We start from the raw sequence: 16,696 nt of genomic DNA on the forward strand, positions 1-16,696 counted from the left end.
TAGCCAAGAATACAGCTCAGGAATAGTTTCTGCTCGCTGTGCAGACAAGTGCCATAACTCACACTCCTTGCACAGCCCATTCAGATGGAAGTAGCTTTGCCCTCCAGAAAAAAAATGAGTAACACAACCACTTAACTGGCACATCCTCCTGCATCCCAAACACCTGCCTATACACTTCCATCAGCTCCTCAGAGAGCCTAGCTCACTCCTCAGCTGCTTCTCAAGTTACCCTCATCCTTCTCAGGCAAGAAAAAGAAGAGGGGACGAATAGCACTGAAAAGCCACCACTGCAGAATAAGTGCTGTCACATCTGCCACCTCCCTACACCAGACACAATCAAAACACAACCAACTCTGCTCCTGGAGAAACACCAGCCTCCCCCAGCACCAGCATTCCTTCCCAGAACCATTTTTAATGAAAGCTCCTCAGCCTGCCTTTTCTCTAGGCAGCCCCTCAAGATACAAAACCGCAGCATCTCACTTCACCTCAGCTCCTGCCCCTTAGTGACAGCCAACATTCAGAGCCCATGGCTCCAGGGCACGATTCCAACCTGGGATCAGTTGAGCTGTGCTCCAAAAGCCTGAGTGGAGCCACCAAACTGCCAGGGTGAGGAAGACATAGCACCTCTGAAACCAAGACAGGTAACTGGGGGGAAAGAACTACAAATTCCATGTGCTACAACCAGGGGTTTTAAATTACATCAGCTTTTACAAAATGCTGGGGCAAGCCTGAGAGGCAGGAGTCCCAGTGGGCTCATTGCTTTCTGCATTGAGACAAACCTTGGCTGATTACAGTGCTGACCCACCTTAGAGCAGGAGGCTGGATCAGAGACCTCCTATGGTCTCTTCCAGCCCAAATTATTCTATAATTTTATGAAGTGCCAGTTTCTGATTAATAGCTGTCTTGCTTTCCTTGCTTAGCTGCCAAGAATTGCCAATCTCAATACTCCTTGTTCTCTGTGCTACCTGAAAACAATCTCTCTGTGTTTTGATCACTCAGTGGTTCCTCAAACCCCCTTGCAGTTTCAAGTCCAAATTCACCCAGAAGACCAAGTGCAAATGCCACTATGTGAGGTGAGCACTCCACATAAGCATGAAAGTTTCAAATTTAGCCACAAAAGCCATCTGAGCAAGGGCAGAACAAGACATTGACCAATGCTGGCAGTTCTAGTTTATCCCAAAGGGAAAAGCCAGCCCCTAACTCTACTTAAAGGATTGTTCTCATATATTCATCCTGAGAGATCTCAGCCTAGGGAGATGATGGAAAAACACAGTGCTGAGAGCTAACCTCCTGGGGTCTGGTGTCCAAGGAAAAAAAAGCAATCATGTTTTTTCCTAACAGAAATACTTTTGCGTAAAATGTGTTTTCTACCACTGATTTGTGTACCTGCTCACCTGCAGGGTCGTGCCCTGCTCTTGCTGTCATTAGAAATAAGGAGACCAAGACCAAGGGCAGGGGTATCCCAGATCTTCTCTTACCCAGCTGTTTCAGCCCCAAAATGCTTTGCAGGCAAAAGATCTGGACAGCCCTCACACGTACAGGATTTTGCTGAAATGTGATAAATCTTATTTTGCAATGAAATGACAAATATCCTGGCTCTGCCTAGAAAACAGTAACAGCTGGAATAATAGATCAAGCGACAGAAAAATTCTTCAGGACATTGCTGACAGCCACCCAGCAGCTAATAAAGAGCCCCAAAGGCAAGAAGAAACCTGTACCCTCTCACACCCAGCCACCCCAAGCTCACACAAGGTGCTGCCAAGGTGCTTCTCCCCTCAGGGCATCATGCACTTCTCATGGGGGAGCACTCACACAAGAGGGTAGAGGACAGAGCAAAGCCAGCAGCACAGGCATCTGGCCACACAAGGACACCTCCTCCAGCTTTCACCACTGCCACGTCCAGAGATGTGGCAGCATCTGAGCACTCCCTCTCCTCATCTGGCTCCCTCCTTCATCCAACCTCATGGGCAGGGGTCCATCCATCTGCCCTGCACTCAAGGCTCCTGTGCTCAGACCTGCCCCACCACCCCTCTGCCCCAAGCAGATCATCCAGCAGCACCAGGCACAGGGAGACCACAAGCACATGCACCCCTGCCCACACCACCTCTTGCCCTAGTCTACCACACAGCACACCCCGAGCCAGCAACTCACAAGACACTGCTTGGATAAGCATATTTGAAAAATAATAATCCCTCAGGACTCAGTCTGTGTTACACAGGAAAGTGGATTAGCCCAGCTACAGTCCAGAGGCCAAAGCAAGAAATGTATGGAGTCAGCAAAGGGAAAGAGAACAGGACACCTCAAAAATCTATAGATTTGGTTTTACTCTCAATTGTGCAAGGACCATCTAGGTACCTACAAACCCTCCCTCAAATTCCAAGTGGGTTTGGTCACCTGCTAGGGACCCTAGGGACTTGCTTCTGCAGGTCTAATGTTCAGGTACCACTGAGGACAGCAGAGCAGAGCCCCCACTCTGTCCTGCCTGGGCTTTTCCATACATGTTGGTCTCCAGACATTAAGTTTCTCCTTTGGAGACTCTCAAGAAACCAGGCAAGAAAGGTAAGATGCTTAAATTCCTATGTGGGGCAAAACCCACATTTCTGGCTGCTGAGACCCAGTGTTCACCTCAAGAACAACCTCAAAGTGGTTTTGGTCTGGTGGGAAAAGAAGCTGGAAGAAGACAAGGCAATGCGAGAAGTCCAAGGGCATCATAAACATGCCAAACCAAAGTCAATGCTGTCAGCTTTTCTCCCCTTTGACACCTCATTCCCAAGAAGACATCACCATATTCTCAGTGCTTGCCACTCCTGGGTGGCAACCATCAACTCACCCAAAACCAGAGCTACTTCTGGGTGGCAATCATCAACTCGCCCAGAAACAGAGCCACTCCAAAGCCTGCACGTGCCACAGCTGCCCTCTTGCCATCTGTACAGGGATGCCAACATGCGCTCCCACGTGCCATGTGCCAGCCGTGTCCAAGAGGGACACAGGGAAGGGCAGAGAGCCATGCTCAGCCCCAGGTGCCTGTGTCCACAAGTACCACACCCAGCAGAGGTGACCCTCAGGGCCACCTGTTCCTCCCAGTCATCCCCACACTCAGCACAACCAGGTATTTTTGCTACCCCAAACACTGCTGCTCGACTGCGAGGTGAAATGTGCAAGCTCTGCACCTTCGGAATACAAGCTGAAATTAATGGGTCAAAACAGCACTGCAGTGTGTAATGCTCCTGCTTGAGGGCTGAAATCCTGGCATTTCTGGACCTTGAGAATACAAGACAGCAGCCCTCTGCCTTAGGGAAACCTCACAGGCATCACCTGCATCTTCCCATCCCTCCAAAAACAGACCATATGAGCAGAGCAACCAGTCCTAAGCAGCCTTCCTACCCAGGGGACACTCTCCAGCTGGCTTAGCACAGGGATTTAAGAGGAGAAACCTGGAGGAAATATTAAGAGTGTGTGCTGTTGTTCTCAAAGAGAATAGGACTGTAACACTATTACAGTAGAACCTTTCTAGGGGGCACAAGCTGGCAGGACCTGGCTTCTGGGCTGCCAGGATGCTCTCACCTTCAGCAGACAATGCAACACCTGATCTTCATGCCTGCAGCATCCCTGCCAGCCTCATGTTTCAATCACAACTTGATCTTAGCAGCTGCTTTCTCTATCTCAAGCACACACATACACAAACACACTCCTAAGCAGCTGGAAAATTAAACTTCAGTTGGGTAGGTAGGACCTCTTGTAAAGCACTTGAGACTCAGGGAAGGAGGGAATTTCAAAAATGCAGTCTTTATGCTAGAATATGAGAGGGCTCCATCCTTGGCCTTCTTGCTTTATCGGCTCTTGAGACAGCACTACTAAACATGTACTGGCACTGCTGAAGTAAGAAGCAAAACAAATAGAGGAAAACAGACACTGGGAGATGCCTGAAGCTGGCTGACGTGATTTGCAGTAGGCTGCAGAAGTCTGCTGGAGGCTCTCACCTCTCCTCCAGCCTCTCATCTCCTCTCCTTATCCCTGATTTCCCCTCTGTGCTTTGCCACCCTCATCCAGCACAAACCCCCGCTCCGGCCGGTGCCGGGTCCCAGCCGAGCCTGGCAGCCACAACAGCATCTGCGCATCCATCAAACCCAGCGGAGCACGGCGAGGCGGAGGGCAGCCCAAGCAGCATATGGAGCACTGGCGTGCTGAATACCAGCCTCCCCAGGAGCTGTCTGCTGCAGATGGAAAAAGCCCAGGAGCCATCACGACAAAATCTTCTGGCTGGGGGCGACACGTCCTCGCCGTCGGCTTTCCGAGCCGCTGAGCAATATTGGAAAGCTCAGCTTCTCTCCCCCCGCCCCGTGCTCGTGCCCGGCACTGACTCATTCGCTGCCGTTTCGGTCCCGCAGTTTGCCGGTGGGAGTCGTAGGAGGTGGGATGTGGGGATGAGGTAATTCCAAGTGCATGTGGCTACCGTGGTGGAGGGAGACTGGCCACCCACTCTGGAGGCATGCACAGTCTGGATGTATCACCAAGCTCCAGGTCCGGTCTGCTGATGCAATCACAGGGATGTTTCAACCTTGACTTTTGGGGAAGATGGGATGCACCACCACAGGACCATCCAAGGTCTTCTCCTTGGAGAAAGGCAGCCCTTCATGTGGTCCAAGGGCTCAGTCAATGTGCAACCAGGAATGGAGTTAACAGCAGTGAAACACAAGAAGGTCACCAGGAGCAACACTCCAGCTTGTGACATCTCCCAGGCCAAGTGACACAAAGTAGTCCACAGAAAGCATGACAGCTCCCTGGCTGAAATCACCCACAAACCAAGCTGAAGTTCATAGCCCTGAACTAGCCAGAGGCAGACAAAGAGAGCCACCACAATTTCTCCTGCTCTGATTTCTTGGAACACTGCAATTCCTCTCCATCTGAAACTATTCCACTGGCTGCAATTTAAAAACAAAATCAATCCAGCAAACATTGCTAAGCAACTGGCTGTCAGTGCCACATCCCATCCCATTGAAAGTATGTGCCCTCTCCATGACCTCCTGGAAAGGAGCTTGCTGCTCAGCCCTTGCCAGATTTTGTATATTCAGCTATTGCTGGCAAGTCCAGATGCTTGGCTGGATTAGCAGAGAAAACACCAGGAAACTTTCTGCAACCATCCTAACAAAAAACACCCCACAGAGAAGCTGTGAGGAGCAGCATTCCCACATCCCATTCCCCAGGATTAGGAGCCAATGTGTGGGTTTCTGGGCATTACCATGGCCTGAAGGTCCATCTCAGTGCTGCCACACGTCACGCAGAGACATGAAGGATGGAGACCCAACACACTGGAAACCTTGTCACAAAGCAGAGCACAACATCTCACCGAGAGGCTGAAGAAGAAGTTGTTTATCAATGGCAAGGAGCTGAAATGATGGATGAGACCCTCTCCAAAGCCTCCTAAATCCTTGCACAGGCTGGGCAGGAGCCTCTTGGCACAGTGGTACCCCTTAGTGTGGGGTCCTGAACTGCCCCAAAGTCAGCTGGAGTAGAATTGAGGCCTGACTCTCTGGGTTTGCTCTGAGCAGCTTAATCCAAGTTTTCCATTGAAACCAAGCCTCTAAACACAGCCTCCAGTAGGACACGCAGCAGGAGCACTGCAGGTATCCTTGCTCCCACAACAGCCTGGTCCAAACAAGCCTGCTCTCCCCTTCACAGGAGGGCATCTAGTCAACTCCATGGTGGATTCCCTTTATATGTTCTTGCACAGCCACCAGCAACTTCTCTCTGCTCCAAGAGCGGGCCATGCTTATCCGTGCTTTCCCACACATTTCTGCCGCACAGTTCAAGACCAGCTTCCAGGCTGCATGGCAGGGCCTGACCATCACCTGCAGCAGCTCCCAGGACACCTGTGCTGTAAGTAAGGATTATTTTTCCAGAGAGGGCTCAGCTCTGCACTTTCCTCTCTCCCTCAACCACCAATCCTAGATCCTTCTCCCTCCTCCATCCTCTCCATCAGCGCCTGCCTCCCCCAGATCCGCCGGCAGCTCCATTTCCTCCGTGGCTACTCTAATGCTTGGCTAATGGTGCATCATCTGCAGCATTCCTCAGGCATATTCAATAAATCAGAATCCAATTACCGGGTTAAGGAAATTGGAAACAAATTAAATTAGCCCCAGCCCCTCCCACGTACTGTGCCCTCTCTTCCTCCTTAATGAGAACTTTTCTTTCACAGGAGCACTCAGTGCCACATCTGCCTGCCCAGGAACAAGGTGGCTGCCACTGCACAGTGAGGGTAGGCAAGGGGCAACCGAGCCAATCTTCCCTTTTAATAGGGCAGATGGTTAATATCCCTGGCATTAATTCTCTCCAGGAATAGCACACTCGCTCTCTGCTCAGCTATAACAGGCGTCCGTCAGGGCTGACAGCTCCTCTCTGGAGAAAGGAGCATCTGGTCCTTACAACAAAAAGCAGATAAATAAATAAATAAGCACATGGCTTGCTACAGGGCTGGGGAACTGGTGCTGCTTCAGCATTTCAGCCTAAGTGCTGCATTTGAACTGGAAGAGGGGAAGTTCAGAGCTGGGTCAGGGGCCAGGAGTGGAGTCACTCTGACCTGGGAGCAAGGTGCAGCACGGGCAGCCAGGTGCTATGGCTGGGTCCAGCACAGAGCTCCCACCTGAGCAGGACTTCCCCAAAAGGGCTCCCAGGATAAGGCAGTAGAGACAGCTGCTGCCAGCAAGTTGGGACATAATACCAGGCACAGCTCCATGGAAAGAGCTTGCACTGGCTGTGGACTGGTGACTGACAGCAGGGGCCAGGCATACACTGTGTCCTCAGGTGACAAGGAGGAAAACTGCATTGAGGGGACCTTGGGAGCTCTTCCTTCACCACCGGGACATCCTCACATCACCCCATCCAGTAAACTAACAATTAACCCCACTGACCTCCAGCAGGAAGGGCAGTTCTTCTGCAGTGAGTTTGGAAAGACAACCAGAGGGAGACTACAGCTGAGCTCTCATCAAGCAAGGCTGCACCAAAATTCCCACCCCACCCTTCTCACACTGACCGGGAAGTGCAGCTCCATCTACAAGGCAACTGCTGGTGCAATCCTCCCTGCCTTTCCCAAGAGCTCCTTTGGGTATCAAAGGATATTTCAGTGGCGCTGGAACAGCTAGTAACCCAACAAGTTCTTACCCTTCTCTCCTCCTCATTCAGCAATTACCCCTTATTCCCCACTCCTCTCTCTGCAGAGCAATTTCAACACTCAAGAGTTATTTTATCCCTCTTGCATCACCTCATTGCATCTGCAGAGCAAGAGTTCCCAGCACCTGTGAAGACTCTGCCCAACAGTGAGACTTGCTCTTGCAAACCCATTACTTTTTGGAAGGGAAAATAAAGGCCTTTCCTTTCTTTCCCTGTGGTCCTGGAATAATTTATACAGTTTCAATTAACAGGCTTAAGACTTCCAGACATGCCAAGAAATCAAGCAAAGGGAAAAGACTCAATCCCAGAAATACAACCCAGGCAAACCCAATCCCAAGAGCACCCACTGGCAGCCCGAAACCACATCCCTGAAGGGGAACGGGACTACGCCCCCACACCATGAAGCTTGGTGAGGAAGACCAGGAGGAGCCAGGGGGAGGCAGAACCTGTGATGGCGGGTGTCGCGGACAGCGCGGTCACTGGGGATCCTCTCGCTCTCCCGCTGGTTAAAGGCATGCAGCCGGTACGGGTCCTCGCCGCCCTTCCACCTCCGGGCGCTCAGGTACCTCCGCTCTTCAAACTGATCCCAAAGGTCGTCCCAGTCCGCGTCCGATTCCTGCGCGCACAAAGTCAGCCCCGTTAGAGACAGCAGAGACCGGAGCACGCCTGACCCCGCTCCAGAGTCCTCCCAAGCCCCGCCGGAGCTGCGTCAGCCCTGCAACTCGGGCAAGCACTGCAAGAGCAGCTAACAAGGAGTCCCATGAGGTCTTCAGGGTTTATTTTTCATCCTTACATCCTAAAACAATATGTTAAAGAGAGCCTGCCAATTTGAACTAAACTGACTAATTTGAACCCAAATTCAGGTCTCTGGTGGATGTCCCTCTCAAGTAGCACCATCTCAAATAAACATAAGAGCACAAACATCTTGTAAAGGTTTTAATTTCTCTCCAGGAAAAAAACAAAGGTATTTGCCCCCATAACCTTTCAGGTAGGAAAGGAGTAATCCCAGATTTCCACAGCCACATCTTAGCCCCAGCTCCAGCAACAGGACCCTGGAAGAAGAGGGCTATCACGCTCCCAGCCCAATTTCAATATTTCAATTCCATCTTTGCCACCACTGAGGACTTCAGCCCTACTGCAGGGAAAAGAGCAGGGAAGCACATGCCTGTGTGGTCCCCCTCACTCCAGAAGGATGGAAGGGCTGCATTTTGGGTTTACCCAGCAGCTTCAACAACCTTGGGGGGTTTAAGCATTTCTTGGTGGCTCGGTGCTGTCGGGCTCTTCTGCTGTTCTGAGCAGCAGAAGCTGTCGGGGGTTTAAGCATCCTCTGGCAGTGTCTGAGGCAGCCAGCACAAAACAGCGCCGATAAGATCTCATCGCTACAGCAGCACAACCTCTTTGATCTCAGCCTACCTGTAACACTGAGAGATGCAAACATTTACACACATCTCAGCCCTAAAGAAAATTGTGATCTTATCCAATAATTGATCTTTTCTTCTGCTTTTCTTTTTTTCCCCCCTCCTCAGTTCACACCATCTCAAAGCCGATTTTGCCTGCTAATAGCACAAAATGAAGCTTTTGAAAAGGGTGATTTTTATCCCATAATTGATTTTACTCGCATCTGGCAGTGCATTTTTTGTAGTCACAGGAAGGGGAGGAGGGAGCACCGGCTCCTGCAAGTGAACCACCACAGGAGCAAGGCAGGCACCTCCAGCCACAGGATGCCCACATTGCTCTGGGTTATGGTGACATGAGCATTCCCAAGCATTCCCAAAGAGCCAACAAATTCCAGGGATGTTTCCAGATACAGGGTTGTATTCATCCTCCCCTGGTGTGACCCCACGGCCTTCTCAGGACCTCCTCCAGCACCTAGCCCAGTGTGAGGAGATCGGAAGAAACCCCTGAGTCACCAGCCATATTGAGAGGAAGTTATTCAGGACTGGAATAAAGTTATTCAAGGCTGAGAGGAAGTTATGAAACCAGTAAGGTCCCTGCAGGAGTTTTACGAGGAGGACGCACATAACCCAGCCGCGGACGTTCGGGAGGGCCGACGTGCACAGGGTGATAAATGCTGTTTATGTTGGGTTTTTTTCTCAGGCATCTTGCAAAACATGATTTAGCACGGCAGTAAAAGATCAGGGAAAAGTGAGGCGATTGCATCGCGGAGCCAGCGACTGCCTGATGTTTATAAGATTTCACGATGACCCCAGGAGGCCTGGCGCTGCTGAAACAACCACCGGAGCTACAGTCCCTAAACTTTAATGCTGTGAAGAAAAATAAAAGTTGGTTTTATCAAACTTAATAAGAAGAGAAATGGCTTTCGAAAGTGGCAACACAGCACTTAAGGCTGTAAGATATGTGTGTGTGTGTATATGTTGTTTTGGTTTTTGTGATGACAGTTGCACCCAATAGCCTTGGATCAGCTAGAAGCGTGCAGCTGGGCAAGAATCTGATGGCTCAGGTGGGAGGGCTGGTGGATTCCCTCAAGAAAACTGGAGATTCTGCACCTGCTACTAATGCAGCAATGCTCTGGCCAGGCAGCAGAAGCAGGGTTTGGCACGCGGCAGGGTCCTCCAGGGTCTGGGATGGCATTTTCCCTGCATCCATCTAACTCGACTAATGTGCTGTTACCAGGGGTGGGGTCCCAGCAGGAAATGGACAAACACCAGTGCCATACCCCACAGTATTTACCTCTCATCCTGCTCTGGATACACCTTGCATTCCAAGGTTGCATGCCTAGTTCACTCTGCAGTGACTAATACTCCTGTGCAATCTCCACCTGAAAAACACCAGCCCACCTTGATTCACCCAGGTTCTCCTTTTTGGGATGAGGAAAGCGATCAGTGGGATAGATACTAAATATTGGGTAATTAAATACACACCTGAGATCTACAGTAACTAGATGCCAGAGATTAAACAGTTATTTTAATCCCTATCTGGCCACAAAACAAGACCAGGGATTGAGTTCACTTTCTCAGCCAGAGGCAGATACTCGGGGTTGGTCATTTGCTTTTGATCTGCATCAACAGCCCAAATCTCCTGGGTGTTCTTTCCATCCCAAGCCTCCCTAAAAGGGTAACTGAAATTGGAGCAGAATGCTCAGCTCAAACACAGGTGCACATTGACCTCTGCAAAACACAGCTGCTCAAAGCAGGAGAGGAAAGCACAAAAAGCTCCCAGCTGTGAAGCAGCAGGAGGCAGGAGACCTCACCAACCTGCACACAGGGACTCACCTGTTTCTCACCTGCACCTGATCTGAGACAGGGAATGAGAGTTAAAGCACCAGGAGAAATCCTCTTTGCTTACCCAGGGACAGCACATTGGTTACAGGTTACCAGATAAGGTCTTCATTATATTATTTCCACAATGTATTATCACCTCTTCCTCACACCAGAATTCTGTCTTGGGAGTTATTTAACTGATGTGCAGAAATCTAAATTTAATTTATTATGATCTAACTCACTTTAGAGGCCAAATTACCCTGCACTAGAAAAGGATCAAGTCAATACTCCACTTGCCTTTCTATTTATCTTCTACAGGGCTCATCTCTCCAAGTTTCCTATTCATTTTCTCTCACGTACTAGTAATAAATTTTCATTTTTTTTTCCTTGGAATTAGGTAATTTCTCTTTCAACACTGCAGTTTAATGACTGGTATTAATTATAGGAAACACAGTCGACGCTTAAAAGAGTTCGAGAGACTCAATGAGCAGAAGGAAAGAGAAGAAAAATATATCCAAGGAGGGGCTGTCTGCTCTTGGCAAACAAGTGTTGCCTCTTCCAACACCACACTGGGGAGTCCCGCAGGGGTGGTCAAGGAGAGGGATACCCACAAAAAGACACTGACAAAATTTATTGTGGAGAGAAGCTTCCATTTCACACCATACCCAGCCAAGAGCAGGGGTCACCAAGAGCTCTCTCTGTCATTTCAGTAGAGCATCTCCCAAAAAATGACCCACTGAAGGCACCTCCTCCAAAACCACCCATCACCCTTGTTGGCTTAGGGCACACAGCCCAGAGCAGGCACAGAGGCAGCTTTTCACTGTAACTGTACATTAAAGATTAAAAGCCTCTCAGTGCATAGATGTAATTTGTCATCTGCCTCTTAAATCACAGCTCAGAAACAAAACAAAACCAAAAAAAATTACCAAAGAAACAAAGAAGGGAAAAAATAATATTTAAGAAAAAAACAAGTGGTGCTGCGGGGGGAAAATGGGTCATTAGCAGTAAAACTACAATTTCCTGGCAACTGCTAATGCCTTGTTTATGTGGATTTCTGCGAATATGACATTTTAACGGCATAATAATTGTGTGATTACAGTACAGCAGGGATTGCTGGAGCGGGAAGGAGGAACAAGCAGCCCAGCCAGCGGCTGCTGCTGCTGCCGGCCTGCGGCATCCCCCGGCAGGGCACGGGAGGCCAGGCTGGACACTGGGCAGGGAAAGGGCAGCTGTGGCAGCACTTTGGCCACCCAGAGGCAGCCCAGCACTGAAAGGGCATGTCAGGTGAAAAGCCTCCCAAGAGGAGCCAGCAGGGACTGGGGACAGGCAGGTCACACCGGTCCCCAGGGCCAGCCTCCAGCTGGCCAGCAAGACAAGGAGTGGGCAGAGCCAAAGGGAGATTCTGATTCACTTTCTTCTTTTGTGGCACTGTTTTAAAATAGAGAACTTAAGCCTTTACTAAAATAAAAGCTGTTTTCCTTTTGGGGCTGCTGAGTTCTGCCTTCAGACCAGAGTGAGTAGGACCAGTGCCATGAGCATGCTTATTGGAAACACAGAGCCACCAACGAGGGGAGAGAATGATGCATCTGACTCCATCTTATCAGAAGGCTACTTTAATATAGTATAGTATAAGAAAATAATAAAGAATACTATACTATACTAAAGAATACAGAAAAGATATTTACTGATTGCTAAAAAGATAATAATGAAAACTCGTGACTCTGTTTCCAGAGTCCTGACACAGCTTGGCCCCAACTGGCCAATGAGTCAAAACAACTCACACCGGAGTCCAACCAAGCAATCGCCTGTGGGTAAACAATCTCCAAACACATTCCACATGTGAGCACGACACAGGAGAAGCAAATGTAGTAAGAATTGTTTTGCTTTTCTCTGAGGCCTCTCTCTGCCTTTCAGCTTCCCAGGAGAAAAGCCCTGGGCGAAGGAATCATGTTCAGAGAACCTGAATGCCACACATGTTTTCAGGAGGCAGCAAACCCAAGCCAGACCAGGGGGCTGGCAGAGCTGACAGGATTTTCTAGGGAACTCATTTGGCCACAAAAAGGGTTTTGCTTGTGCAAGTGTAAAGATGACCCCAAAGGAGCCGGGCAGCAGCCAAATGTGCCTCTACCTCGATTCCCCTCAAACCCAGCTTTCCCTGGAAAATCTCATCCCTGAAAAATACCTGACTGAGCACTTGCCACTGAGCCCATTCCCTGGGACTCAGGCATTGAAAAGCAGGAAGGGAGGGGGAAATTAAAAATTGCATCAGCCGATCATAAGGTCCAATAAACACGTGAAAGCTCTGGAAACTCAGATGCCATGCAGCACGCTGCTGCCCAGTCACGCTCTGTCACTCCTCAGCCAGCGAGGACATCCTTGTGCTCAGCAGGCTCGGGGCACTGGAGGCAGAGGGCAATCTTTCAGCAGGAACTGCAACCAGGCATTATACAAATGAGATTTAGAAGTCTCACTGAAGCGCAGGGCTTCTGCAAACAGGAGGTTCAATTATAGAGCTGCTGCTGGCCCAGGAGCTAATGCCATCTGAACGGATTATAATACTTCAAACAGGATAGGGCTCATCCCTCCTCGTCCCCTGGTGCCAGCACGTACGCTTAAGAGGGTCAGCAGCATCAGTGGGAAATAAAGTGGGACAGTGTCAGACTGCCTTTGTCCTCATCCTTGAATAACCCAGATGGAGCACTGAGGTACAAGATCCTTCAGTCAAGTTTTGGTGTAGTTTTCTCAACCCCAGAGCCCAGTGCCTTGGCTTAGCCCTGAGTGAGCAGTGCTGGGCATCCTGATGGCCTCAGCCCCAGGATACAAGGGGGAGACAGGCAGCACCACAGCCAGTCTCTGTCTCGTCCAAAGAGGATGGGGTGGTGCCAAAAGCAGGCTCTGGGTCTTTGGAAAACAGGCTTTGTACTCATCCTGCATCACATCCTCCAGTGCATCAGGTACCGTTCAGCACCAAATTCACACCAACCCTGGAAGTCACCTCTTTCCTCTTACCCTCCTTCCCCAAACTGCACAATCCTTAAGGCAATCAAGCACTTAAATACAAACTTAAGTGACTCCAGGCATTTGTAGGAACCAAGAGAAACCCCTGTTTAAATGCTTGAAGTTAAGTACTTGCTTCACTGGCTCAGTGGCCCTGCTGGCACAAACCACACACTGGGAATGGAGGCAGCTCTGGGTCCTGACCATTATCTGCCCTAATTAGTTTTCTGATCCATGGAGATTTTAGCTCCAGTTCATTTATTTGAGGGCTGTGAAACTCCTCTTCCTCCTGCACTGGTACCTGGGCACAACATGCATGAGCACCTTGCTGGCAGCTCCTCTGTGACCCCATGGGGACATGCAGAGATCCAGGATACCACCCTGCTCCAAAGAGCCTTCCCCTGCTTGGAGTTGATTTTTTTTGTCTCTCAAGGAAAAGCTTCAGATCTGAGTCTGTTCTGACCCCACTTTGGGGAAAGAAAGAACAAAACAAAAGAAAAATCAAATAAAATATTAATACAGATACCTAATTAAAGCAAAGCACTTCTCCAGCAAAGCCTGCCCTGCAGCTGGGGTCCCTGGAGGAGCTTTGAACATTCACCATCAAGCTTCTCATTGCCACTGACCCTTTCCTGCTCATGCACATCCACAGGCATTCTGCTCCATCTTCAAAGGATGGAGCATCTCCTCCTCCTCTGCTGGCTCAGCAGGGAGCACGAGTCCTTGAGGACCTTTCAGTGTCTCACTTTCTCACTTGGCCCTGAGGCCAAGACCACACTGTCCCCACCTTTTCTGCCCTTGCTGCTCACCACCCCTCTAAGATCCGCTTCTGTGTGGGCAGAGCCTGGATCTCTCCTGTGGTGCACACGCACATTTACACAATCAAGGCACCTGCTACATCAGGCAACAGGAGTGACAAAGGCTGGAGAGGGGCCATGGAAGAAGATGTGACCTTCAAGAACTTGAAGAAGACTTGACCCTCACAAAGTACAGCTGCAACTTCAGCCTGGATGGAAACATCCCACTCAAGGCCTTGGAGAAGGCTCTTCAGCATCTTCCTCCTGTCGTCCCTCCACTCAACTGGCATCAGCTCAGGCTGTTGGCCACTGAGTCAGTGCAAGCAGCTGAACCAGGGCTAAGGAATCTGGGCCACCATTAAGTCAATCACAGATAGAACCAGCAATTTGTGTATCTTCTTGTCTGTATCTGTGGTAAACAATATACATGGTCTGAAACACCCTCCAGAGGCTAAAATCTGTTGAAGTCTCCAGCCAAATATAACAGCATGAAAAGCCACTGGAGAATTACTGATGCTTTTTCCAGTAAGGACACCAAAGCTTTAATTTTAAAATGGATGGCCAGGGCAGCCACCAAAATGGGGAATTTATTTGCAAATCAGGAGCAGGGGACTCCGAGCTGCACAGAGGGAAAGATGACAGATTCATTGCTTTGATGAAAAGCCAAATTTTGTTTCAAGGGCTTCCCTTAGGAGGAAACAAGTCAGCTCAGAGTTCACACCACACTTATCAGCAAGCAACTGCTGCACTGGCAGTAGTGCCAGGTTAAAATATATCCACATCTCCCACAAGCAGCCAGAGCCAGAGCTCCATACGTGGACAATGCTCCTACCTGCTGGCTGTAGCACCAGGCCACCGTCCTGCCTCTACAGAGGGACAGGCAATGCAGACTAGCAGCCAGCATCACACACCCCAGAGAGACCCCAGGAATTCCCATGGTGACCCTCACCATCTCCAGCATAGCGAAGAACCTTCTGCCTCTCCATGATGATGGAAAGGAATCCAGGATCCAGGCCACTGACCTCTAAAAACAACATCCAGCAACAAAATTCCCTGCATTTCCACCCAGAAAGATGCTCTTTCACCTTGGACCCCCAAAATCAGGTGTGTTCATAAGAGTCTCACTAGATAAAGAACACAGATCTTAACTCTTTAAAATTATAAATTAGGCCATAGGATAGCCTGACACATGGAGACAAATCCTGTGTAATTAAAAAGGAAAGGAAGCCGATTATATCCTCCTGGAGAATATTGCTGCCTGCTTCTGTTTTATTTATACGTTAGAGTGTATAATGAGCTGAATATTTAGGAGGTCAGCACAAACCAAGCTGCTGACTGGACAAAAGAGAAGCCCCAGCTCTGTCTGTACTGGGAGTCAAGCAGAAGGATAGAGAAGATTTTTGGTCATTTCCTCCTACGCCTGCCCACAGCGCTCCAGGGATGCTGCAGGACTTCTCAATTCAACTGCTTGTGCTTGGGCTGCATTAGTCTCCCCAAGTTTTTATCCACAAATGGTCTTCTGGGGTTACCCACATCCACAAGATAAGGATGAGCAATGCCAGTCCAAATCCACTGGCATCTGTGAACCCCTCTAATGGGTTTACCTATAGTAATTCTGGAGGGCAAACCAGACAAAATACATTTTAAGAGTCTCTGCTTTCACTGAGATTTTTATCTTTTAAGATTTCAAATTTTAAAAACCCAAAATAAGTGGAAAACATCTGGACTGGCAGCAGCCCCACAATGAGTTGAGCATCAATTCCCAAGCCAAGTCCCCCAAGCTGATGGGAGCAGTCCCCCAGCAGTACTCCCACTGCCACTCCCATCAGCAGTGGGATACTCACAGCTCCCCTGGGCTCTCTCCATCGATCTCCATCATTTGCTAATTCCCAAAAATGTCTTTGCCTGTCAAAGGGGATCCCCTCAGAAACCCTCTCCAGACTCACCAGGGTGCCAGGAGATGCCAAAGAGCATCTTTGGGGCCACGGTGCCACATGAACTGGTGCCCCACAGGCAGCCCCTCCCCAGCCCACTGCCCCCACTCACTGCCATCCTCTGCTGTCTGCATGCCCAGTGGGTGGGTGAGTGCAAGAACTGCTCCCCAAAGGTCATCACCAATTACAAAGGGCATTAATTGGGAAAGAAATTAAGGCAACATCCCAAGTGTGCCCCCAAACCAGCCAGGTTCAGCACATTCCCAGCATCACAAGAGGCCAAATGAAGAACTCAGAGCAATGGTGGGTAAATAAAGTGGCAAAAGGGAGTTCCTACATGGACAGACAGTGTTTCGTTTTCCTTCTGTGACTTTCAGGACAGACATGAGCTGCTTCCCAGCCATGAAGGTCGAACCAGCCTTCCCAGGCTTCAGCAGGAGCAGCAGATGATTTAGTACTTAGGAGCCCATAGCTGTACTCAGTCTCCAGCTGAGCTTTGCTCCTCCTCCAGCATAACAGCCAAAACTCCTACCAAACCACAGAGCTGGAGCATCTCCGAGATCAGGGAAGGTCTTCCCCT

General features: G+C 49.7%; 1 protein-coding gene across 1 annotated transcript in view; it reads right to left on the reverse strand.

Moving 5' to 3' along the window:
* The window catches only part of GALNT14 (polypeptide N-acetylgalactosaminyltransferase 14), a 94,508-nt gene that overhangs the window by 52,772 nt on the left and 25,040 nt on the right, over positions 1-16,696 (reverse strand). The window contains exon 2 of the mRNA XM_038131500.1: positions 7,614-7,783. Coding sequence (XP_037987428.1) covers positions 7,614-7,783 — 170 coding nt within the window. The remainder of the gene's footprint in view (positions 1-7,613; positions 7,784-16,696) is intronic.

This window comes from Motacilla alba, chromosome 3, assembly GCF_015832195.1.
Source record: "Motacilla alba alba isolate MOTALB_02 chromosome 3, Motacilla_alba_V1.0_pri, whole genome shotgun sequence".
NCBI classification, from domain to species: Eukaryota; Metazoa; Chordata; class Aves; order Passeriformes; family Motacillidae; genus Motacilla; species Motacilla alba.